The sequence below is a fragment of the Haliotis rubra genome, unplaced genomic scaffold (genome assembly GCF_003918875.1).
Source record: "Haliotis rubra isolate DU_JTF1 unplaced genomic scaffold, ASM391887v1 Scf54, whole genome shotgun sequence".
NCBI lineage: Eukaryota > Metazoa > Mollusca > Gastropoda > Lepetellida > Haliotidae > Haliotis > Haliotis rubra.
In genome coordinates, this window is record NW_025767235.1 from 1,204,822 (window position 1) to 1,215,268 (window position 10,447).

The window sequence follows — 10,447 nt, forward strand, 5'->3', positions numbered from 1 at the left end:
CATTGCGTACAACGAGAGTATTGCTTCACATATACCCACCTTCCTGAGAAAAGAAAAGTAGGTAACGATGACACGTGCTGGGAGTGTCAACTGGCCCGAGAGCCTCTTTCACAAGTAAACCTTGCTTCCCTTATCGGGATACATCTGTGTATAATTAGAGTCGTTATCTTAAACATTAGCTGGTAAAACACATTTCGACACATGGAACCCTGTCTCAGTCTGCACCACTTCCTAGTTCAGTAACCATGCTAAACCACACAGAAGTGAAATGAAATGGTAGTTTGTGTTTACCTATGTCATCCACTTTCCCTTTTGACTCCTAAATGATTACGATAAGACACAATACAAGTAAACTCTGTCGCCATCATTCAGCGTCTAAATATAAGACCCCTGATCGATCTCGAAGTATATCCTGTTCACCTGACTATGCAGCCCCTTGCAATCGTCAAGCCGGTTATCTCAAGTAAGCTATAAACATAGAGACGACTCGCACAACGACCCGAGAATGTGTTCCAATGATGTCATGTCTTGACGGGTCTCTACATCGTGGCTGTATCCGTAGACACTACTCACCAGTTGCAAGAAAATGATAAATTTACATAAGGACAACTTTTTCGTTTCTTATCTCAGCACTGACGATAGCATTTAGGATACATTACATAAATGAAATCTCATTGACAAGCGTAATTCTATTAACGTTCAAGTTATTTGCTTGTGTTATACATAATTACTGGCACTTAATTGTTGCACGGTGCAGTAAGGGGCTATGTGGAGAAACTGTCGGAAACGTACTGTTATAGAAAGACACTAACGATGTTCAAGTCTTGTATTATCACGACCTGTCGTCTTTTGAGTACAAAGCGGGTCACGTGATTAAGTCATTTCATTGTGTGAGAAGTTTTCAGATAGCCACAGGTTAGGATGTGAAGATTTGGCACGTTCGTACGGCTTAACCTCATTGTGTGTACACACTGCAGCCCGCCTCGTCACAATGCATGGCTGTTCGCACAAAGGATACAACATCTCAGAAACAATGTGCTACATGTCTGTCTCAGTACTGAACGGGGAAATTGCTTAAATGTCTTGAATATATTGCTGGTCACAAAGTGAACTTGCAAAGCTCATACTATCTTAAAAACCCGTAAAATTAAATAAGCTTTATGCTAAAAGATACAAGTTTATATTTTAGCATGAGAACATATCTAAAGTATGCATATTTTAACAGAATGTTAGTAATGAAGCAAAACATGTTGAGCGCGTAACACTTGACGCAGGTATAACTGGACAAAACTATAATCTGCTGCAATAATGTCGTATTTCATTATGAGAACATAATGAGGCTTTTAGCTATGAAAGATCGAACAAAAAATGCAAAATACACCTGCCCAGTTTGGAGTAATTTTAACTGAATTAGTTAGCTTAATCATAAAATGTAACGATATTTTTGTGTTCCATCACGAGAAAATATTCTAAAACATGTTTCTAAAAATCAAGTTAATTAAACCGAACGACCGCTAGTTAAATACATCAAGAATGTTTACTGCTAGGAAGACACGTTTTGGAACGTACCGTAGGAACATATACTACAGGGTACAGATTATACAATATACTTATTTCCGTTCTTAATTAAGTCCATATAGCTGGAATACTGCTGAGTGTGGAGTAAAACAATAACCAACAACCAACTTAACTGAGTATATAGATGTGCAACAGTTTTCATTATTATTTCTGTGATCATAAAATTATCTTGTTCACTGCACGTAAGGACGTTCCTATGTCACACCCAGAGTTTGGAAGTCTCGAAATATCGTGTTGTCAAGATGACATTTTCGTTAACACTACCAGTTAGAATACGGAGTAGGAATAGGACAACACAGCATTTGAGATCAGCGTTCGATGACTACCTTTACTAAAAAAATCCACATACTACAATTAATAACAGTTAAGAAAATGTCATTGTCAGTAATGGATATAGTGAGGTAAGTGTGATATTGAACATACACATTTTAAGAATAGTCAGTAGTGCACAATTATAGGGTGAACGTATGTCAACGTATGCAAATGCGTATGTGCTAATAACTTCAATTTGCTTTCTTTCAGAAAAATCGACACCAGCCGAGCATTTTATTTAGGAGGACATCACCACAGGCATTCAATTGATGTTTGACATTCTCGGATAAGCCAAGAGCGTTCTGAAAGCTATGTGTGATTCCAAACATGAATTTCTCAAAATTTTAATAATTTTGATATTTTTATACTTTGGTGTGTAAATGTTGTATGTAATGTTGATGTTGTGTTGTGATGTCTGAACGGTCAGTGTGCATGTAAATTCAAAACGCTTTTGGCTTATCGTGTCTTCGTGTTACATCTGCTCAATGAACAAGCTTGGGGCTGGCACTGCTGCCAGCATCAACCCCGGCAAGCTAGTATTGTCCAGTCTTATCCCGCCACAGTCTTAGTGTTAAGATCTCAGCAACTGTGGCGCCAGATACGACTGGAGGGAAAAACATTCGTACAATGAGATTTGTTGCATTTCTGTTATGTCAATGTATTGATATTGTTTCTTGTGGTGCATACATGCAGATTGTTGTATTTGGATTCAGTATACAGTCTTAATTATCAAGATGCGGGCTTGGGTGCCATTCTCAGTTTACAGCCTTTGAATATGAAGCCATGCCGTCCAACGGCTTAGATTAGATTGTGCCGCCCTGTACAATTAATAAGAGCAGGTTGCCCAGGTTGCCTGAGGGACACACCCACCACAGGCTGCAATCATTCCCCCTTTACCTCGTACATAGCCGGTTTGAACTCTTCCCCTTTACCCTTCATAAAGCCTAGATCTAGACTGAACTCTTCCCCTTTATCCTTCAAAGAGCTTAGATCTAGACTGAACTCCCCCTTTACCCATCATGAAACCTAGATCCAGACTGTTCCCCGACTTTCACCCCACATAGAACCTTGATCCAGACTCTTCCCCTCTTACCCATCATAGAGCATAGGTCGAAGTTGAACTTCATACCCCTTACAGAACCTAGATCCAAGCTGAACTCCTCTCATACCCCTAACATAACCTAGATCCAGCTGAACTCCTCTCATACCCCTAACAGAACCTAGAACAAAGCTGAACTCCTCTCATACCCCTTACAGAACCTAGATCCAGACTCTTCCCTTTTAACCCATCATGGAGCATAAATCGAGGCTGAACTTTTGTCTTTTCTCCTCATAGAACCTATGCCTGATGGATAAACCCACCACAGGCTGCAGTCATCCCCCCCTTTACCTCATATATAGCCTTGAGATAGGCTGCACCACTCCCACTGACCCTGAAGAGAACCTACATTTCAGTTGCACTCCTTCACCTCATCATAAACTGGATGTAGGCTTTACTCCTCACCCTTTACACCATCTCCCTCTTCTCCTCAAAAGCCTGGGCCCAGATTGAACTATTCATATTTTACAAATAATCGATGCTATATCCAGGATCAACCCTTCCCCCTTATAGAGTCGAGATACAAACTGAACTCCTCCTCCTAAAACCCCTGTAGAGCCAAGATCCAGAATGAACTCTTCCCCTTTCCCCTTCATAGAACGTAGGTTCAGACTGAACTTCTCCCCTCATACCCCTTACAGAACCTAGATCTAGGCTGAACTCCTCTCATACCCGTTACAGAACCTAGATCCAGACTCTTCCCTTTTAACCCATCATGGAGCATAAATCGAGGCTGAACTTTTGTCTTTTCTCCTCATAGAACCTAGATCCAGACTGAACCCCTCCCCAGTCATCTCTCAATCGTACAACCGTCAAAACAAATATCATACATACTTTCTCTAACCATCGACCTTGTGCTGGGATCTCGAGGGTTTGAACCTGGCGGAGACAAGGCAGGAAGTACAATCCGGGTCCTGTACCACGATGCTTTGCTTCCCACAGCTAGTGATGACGTCACGTACATCAGGAATTCTCACTGTAGCGCAGGTCCATGAATTGTAGATTAGAAACGGCTTTACTTCACAGACTAATCGTATTTACGCTTAACTGAGCTTTGCAAAAGCAAGCTGGACGTAAATGTTTTGTTCTTGTCTACTTGTCTATTTATTTCACCTATCATTGTGTAAAAATCACCATTCCATGTGTATATTTATATGTTTGTAATTGTACATTCATGTAAATAGAAATAATTTCCATCATTGTCAATATGTATTCGTGGACAGAACACAAATATCAGTTAAAACATTTTTGATTTTGTGTTATGCAGATCTTTACCTATCTCTTTGATAATGCCGCCTACAAGCGAAACAACAGGTTGTTATGAAAACAAGTATCTTCATGTAATTGTGTTCAGAAGGGTTGAAACGATTCATTGAATGACCAATTCATCCTGATACACGACAGTGTGCAGGGATTTTAGGTAATTTAAGGAGAAATATGAGAAATATATACTTCGTTTCAAAAGTTCACTTGTGTAAATATAGACACTTACTTCAGGGTACTGTTCTAAACTAGATTTTGCCAAATATTTCATACTGTTTAGAGGTACTGTTTACACATGAACTCATGTATTGTAAAACAAATTCGTGATGTTGAAAACATTATTGTCATGAGTTCAGTAAATGATAAAAATCAGTGAAAATTGGCGAATTCTTAACAAAACTTAACACCAGAACGCAGCTGTTCACATGCACGATATTTGCACATGCTTTTCAGCAATTTGATGCATGATCCTCGTGGAATACATCTGCACGAGGTTAACAGTTGGTTCCCCCAAGTTAGTGGAGAAATTCATCCTCGATGTAACCATATATATGTACATAACATATAGTGAATGTTTTAAGTGAGTCTAAACTTTTGAAACGAATTATATATCTGTGTGAGTTCCAAACAAAAAGCCATCCGCCGTGGTTGCTGTAATATTGCTGAAGGTGGTGTAAAGCCATACTCACTCACGGGTAAAACCTCTTTATGATATCAAAATAGCACTGCGTACATATATACTTTAACATAGTGTGAGAGGGTATGAACTGTGACATCAGTGAATCTTCCAAGCTCTGGTATTGTCTAAACACACAGATTTCCCTCCTACTTCCATGTTTCCTGCCACATTAGAGGTGGTCATCGGATCATTGAAAAAAGGCTGGAAGAGTAAAATAACACGTCGTCTAAATACCCCACGAAGGGCTTCTCTTTCAGCAACTCAACACCTTGATTTAACGTATTCTACCAATTACCTAAGTAACCAATGTATATTTCAGGTGTATATATGATATAAAGCCTACTCTCTAAACGTTTGTGAAATGAGCCACGTGATGACTTCCAGTGAAGCCGTGATATAACTGAAATACTGTTTAGTTGGTTGGTTCGCTGTAGGTAATACTGTAGGTAGGTATCATTGGACACATGTACATACGTAATATATCTATATTCATCCATCTGTACATACGTTCTGTACTGATTCGTATATAACCAACATCATGTCTTCATTGTTCGTATATTCCAATAAAACATTATCAGTATAAGCGTTCATGTGTCATGTGTATTCCGAAAAGAGGAATATTCGTATTCTGTCATAGTGATACAGAGTTGCATAGGGATTTTCTAGATACTCTCTCCTTAGGTCCGCTAGTATGGCCATGTCACGGACGAAAAACAATTTTTTATTAAAGGTAAAAAGACGCACGCACCAGCACGCACACACACGCACGCACGCGTGCGCACAGTTACATAGAAAAGTAGTCTTTCTTACATACGTTTCGAAGTGACATTTACATTCGTTTTTCTTGTAAACGCGATTTTGTTTATACAGCTAACTTGGCACAAGACATGAACTGCGTAAAAGCACCCTTTATGTGTACAACGAAACACCTTCGAGTCGTGGTCTATTTATAGCCAGCTCGCACTCTTGTCCATCACACCACGGGCCCTCGTGTCTTTGCGAGGATTAAAGATGTTAAAAAAAATAAAACATTTGAGTTGACCCCTGACTCGAAATGCTTCACAGTACAATGCATTATGACAAGGCCGGCACTTCGGTGTACCCTACCCGCCTGCTTTGCCCATCGATACCCTACCACCGCATGCAAGGCTTGCTTCGACATATCGTCATCATTTGTGTCAAGATCGTTTAGTTAAGCGTCAAAATCGGGTTTCAATCGACTTGCAGAAGTAAAAAGAATTGGTACGTTTTATGATTGGTGCTCGATGGGCCAATATCATCCATGATTATGTTTACATTAAGTTTTAATCTATTACATGCGAGGGTAGCGTAGCGATCGGCAGAGCAAGCGGGTGGGGTATACCATTGTGTCCGGCCTTGTCATAATGAGAGAAGTTTATTCAGTAGTATTTGGGCGATCAGGCCTATGATACAGTTGACAAATACAATTTAAATTACACGTGATCATAAACATTTGAGTTTCATATTGATCTTATTTTGAACATCTCATTGAGATAGATAGCTGTTAGATGCTGTACATTACTATTTTGTGACATGAAAATTGCCTGAATGGTTAGTGGGTCTCTGTCGACTGATTGTAGCTTCTGTAGATATAGAGTTCTGGCTTGATTATACTTTTCACAAACAAAAAATACACGGTTCTCATCTTCATTAAGGTTATGATTACAAAGTTCACAGATATAGTTCACTTGTCATAATGTATTGTTACGAGTGAAGGTATGATAAAGGGGTATATGACACCAATTCACCCGTAACAATGAAAATGGATCACACAACAATCTGACTAATTGAGGAAGATTTATTTATACTATCCTAACAGAAGGCTGATACAGGTAACCAATTTACAAATGGGAAAGGGAATTGTCTTAGATATATTATGGGCAAAGCAATATGGCATAGTCACCTCATGTTTAAATCCTTCCTGTACACCATGATTTCCTAGTTTCCATATTTGACACAGTCCCGACGTGGGTGCAAGTTTGTGAATTCACATTATGGGTACAACCACAACTGGCAAAAATCCCGTCCTCAAGAAACATCCCAACTAGATCAGAATCACCGAGCTTCTCCCTATAAGCTGGCTGGCCACATTCAATTAACTGACCAAAGCTGAATTCATCAAACCCCAAGCTGTACCACTAGTTACATAACAATTTCTCGCTCAAGCGAAGGCCCCTCACCCCAAGCTAAAACTAATTACACCAAGTATACTCATCACTATCTAAAACTGTACATTATATTTGCAAAATATGTTTCATCACCCATAACATATTGTACTGTGTAGCATTTCGAGTTGGGGGGTCATCTAAAAAAATAATATTTTTTTAATCTTTAATCTTCGCAAAGACACGAGGGCCTGTGCACCACACTTACATTTTACACACGGCTCGTTGAATATCCATCGGAACATACACTGCACAACCGACAAACACCCTTTGAAATAATGCACACATATTAATAACTATATCTGGTTCATTGACACAATACTTTTCAAATTATAACACGAATGATGTTTCTATATTGTTAGTTGGTTATTTCGAAATAGTTAAACGTTGTACGCACGAAGAAGTCGATATATATAGCCCGTGTCTCATATCAAGAACAGGTAACTCTAGCAATATTTGCAAGTATTGATTCAGTTGGTAGAGCTCCTGCTTGCTATAAATAGATAGTGTTGCCCCTGACTCCGTTGTTGTCTCTAAGTTGACGATTACCCGTTGATTGCAACAAGAACTACGTTGTAACCTACGTCGCTTTACGATGACCAACGTTGTGTCTACGTCGCTTTCCGATGACCAACGTTGTGTCTACGTTGTACTAGTGCCGGTGACGCTCTCCCGTTGATTGCCTCTCAACTGACTGGCTGACAGTAGTCAGGGGGACGCGCTGCGGAAGAGACACAAATCTGATGATACACACACAGTGAGTATTATGACATTATGACAGTGAACTGCCAATACATGCATTTATTCATGTAGAGTAATGTTCACTCTGTTTAACGTCTGATTTTACCTGTTTTGGGCGGGGAATATCTTCTGTCACTTTGACACTGTTGTCCCTGACATCTCGACACTGTTGTTACGGAGGTAGACGTATCACACACCGTTGTTACGGAGGTAGACGTATCAAACAGTTGTTACAGCGGTAGACGTATCAAACAATGTTGTGGCAACGGCAGACATATCAAACACTGTTGTTACGGCGGTAGACGTATCAAACACTGTTGTTACAGCGGTAGACATATCGAACATTGTTGTTACGGCGGTAGACATATCAAGTAATTGTTACGGCGGTAGACATATTAAACACTGTTGTTACGGCAAGTAATTGTCGTTACGGCGGTAGATATATCAAACTCTGTTGTTACGGCGGTAGACATATGAAACACTGTTGTTACGGCGGTAGACATATCAAGTAATTGTTACGGCAGTAGACATATCAAACACTGTTGTTACGGCGGTAGACATATCAAGTAATTGTTACGGCGGTAGACATATCAAACACTGTTGTTACGGCGGTAGACATATCAAACACTGTTGTTACGGCGGCAGACATATCAAACACTGTTGTTACGGCGGCAGACATATCAAATAGTTGTTACGGCGGTAGACATATCAAACACTGTTGTTGCGGTGGTAGACATATCAAACACTGTTGTTGCGGTGGTAGACATATCAAACAGCTGTTACGGCACTAGACATGTCAAACACTGTTTTTACGGCGGTAGACACATCAAACACTTGTGTTACTGCGGTAGATATGTCAAACACTTGTGTTACTGCGGTTTGCTACGGCGGGCGGTTTTACGACAGGAGACATGAAACACTGTTGTTACGAGAGGAGACATATGAACGACCTTTGTTACGACAAGAGACATATCAAACACTACGGACAGGAGACACATCAAACAACGACAGGAGTGAACGACTTTTGTTACGCGTATGGCTGTAGCCAGACATGGTGTTGCGGCGCCAGCATCTTTGCAACACTGTGTAAGTGTTGCCAAAACACCAGACATTGTTAGCAAATGCACCATCAGCAACAATGTTCTGAGTCGGGCATAGACGATTCGGTCGCTGTCGACGGTTTCATGACATGCCGATAGACACGGATGTCCACAGCGTGCAGTCGTCTCATCACTGTGTTCCTGTTGTAGCGTCACTGTGAACATCCGGCTGAGTAGATGGAAACTGCGCAACTGACGGTCATCTTGCGGGGTGGTCACTCTCGGTCTTCCAGTTCTGGGACTATCAGATGTCTGGCTAGTGTGGTTGACAAGTCTCGTCAATATGATGATAGTCTGCTTAGTACAGCTTTGTTACGTTATGATAATGTGGCTGTTCGACATCTGCGACATTCCAAGGTCTCGTTCTTGCTCCGTTGCCTTCAACAGGCATAACACTAACAATTTCAACCGACTGGTGCTTCAAAATTGGGTGCATAAAATGCACGTGCAAATCTACAAAATAACGATTTCCATGAAATTCCACTCACATCACTGTAAAGGATACGTTATGCTTTAGCAATAGATACACAATGTTTGTGACTTGTATGCCTCTATAAAAACACTTTCCAAACTATTCACTTTGTGTTGGGGGAAATATTCCCAAAGCACCAGGTGTGTACTTTCTTTTGTACATAAGTTTAGGTATAAATGCTAATGTAAAACTGCTCGTTACAGAAGTGAACATGGAGAATTCAGAGATCACGTTTTCCGAGCCATCCCTTACAAGTGATGTGGCGCTGGTAGTCGAGGGGAAAAAGCTACATGTGAACAAAACTGTACTTTCACTTGCATCTCAAGTCTTCGAAAGAATGTTCTTTGGAGAATTCAAAGAAAAAACGTTATCAGAAGTGCCCCTACCCGGGAAGACATACGCTGACATGACAGAGCTGCTTCGATGCATCTACCCCTCCATCTTCAACCCGCTCACAGATGACAATATCGACGTACTACTTCCATTGGCGGAGGAATACGATATTACGTCGCTTAAAGTACGCTGTCGTACGTTTGTCACAACGTATCTGAAACTGAACGTGAAAACTTTACCCAGGTCTAAGTTGGTACATTTCATGAATATAGCAGACAAGTATGGCTTTGATGATGTGCTGAGGGAATGCCTTGATCAGGCTGTCTACGTAGAATACAGTGACAACAATGGGCTCCAACACCTGGAGGAATTCAAAGATCTTAACGACAAGACTGCTCTCGAGTTCTTTAAGCGGCGGTTGGTGTTGATGGAGGGCCTTGTCAGTCCGATGCTGGAAAGCTGCATGACCGCTTCCGGGAATCTCCAGGAAGACTTCCAGACTATCATCAACCGCAAATGTAACGAGTTCAGCCACCGCCATGCAAGGCACGAATGTCGGGAATGTAAGGCAGTGTGTTGCTCGCAATGTCGGAAGTTAAACTCTGAAGCGATGGAAGATTTAACTCATGCCATCAAGAATCTGCTGCCTGCTTTCAAAGAGTCTGCATAGATATTCATTCCAAG

General features: G+C 40.8%; 1 protein-coding gene across 1 annotated transcript; it reads left to right on the forward strand.

Annotated features, from left to right (window-relative positions):
- The first annotated feature begins 7,611 nt into the window (after positions 1-7,611).
- LOC124253349 (BTB and MATH domain-containing protein 36-like) lies at positions 7,612-10,433 on the forward strand. Its single transcript, XM_046687100.1, has 2 exons — positions 7,612-7,874; positions 9,634-10,433. The coding sequence occupies exon 2, from the start codon at positions 9,642-9,644 to the stop codon at positions 10,431-10,433; it is 792 nt and encodes a 263-aa protein (XP_046543056.1). The 5' UTR covers positions 7,612-7,874; positions 9,634-9,641.
- Positions 10,434-10,447: the final 14 nt, after the last annotated feature.

Excerpts from the sequence above, each read along its gene's own strand:
- LOC124253349 (XM_046687100.1), top strand. The coding sequence starts at position 9,642 with ATGGAGAATTCAGAGATCACGTTTTCCGAGCCATCCCTTACAAGTGAT.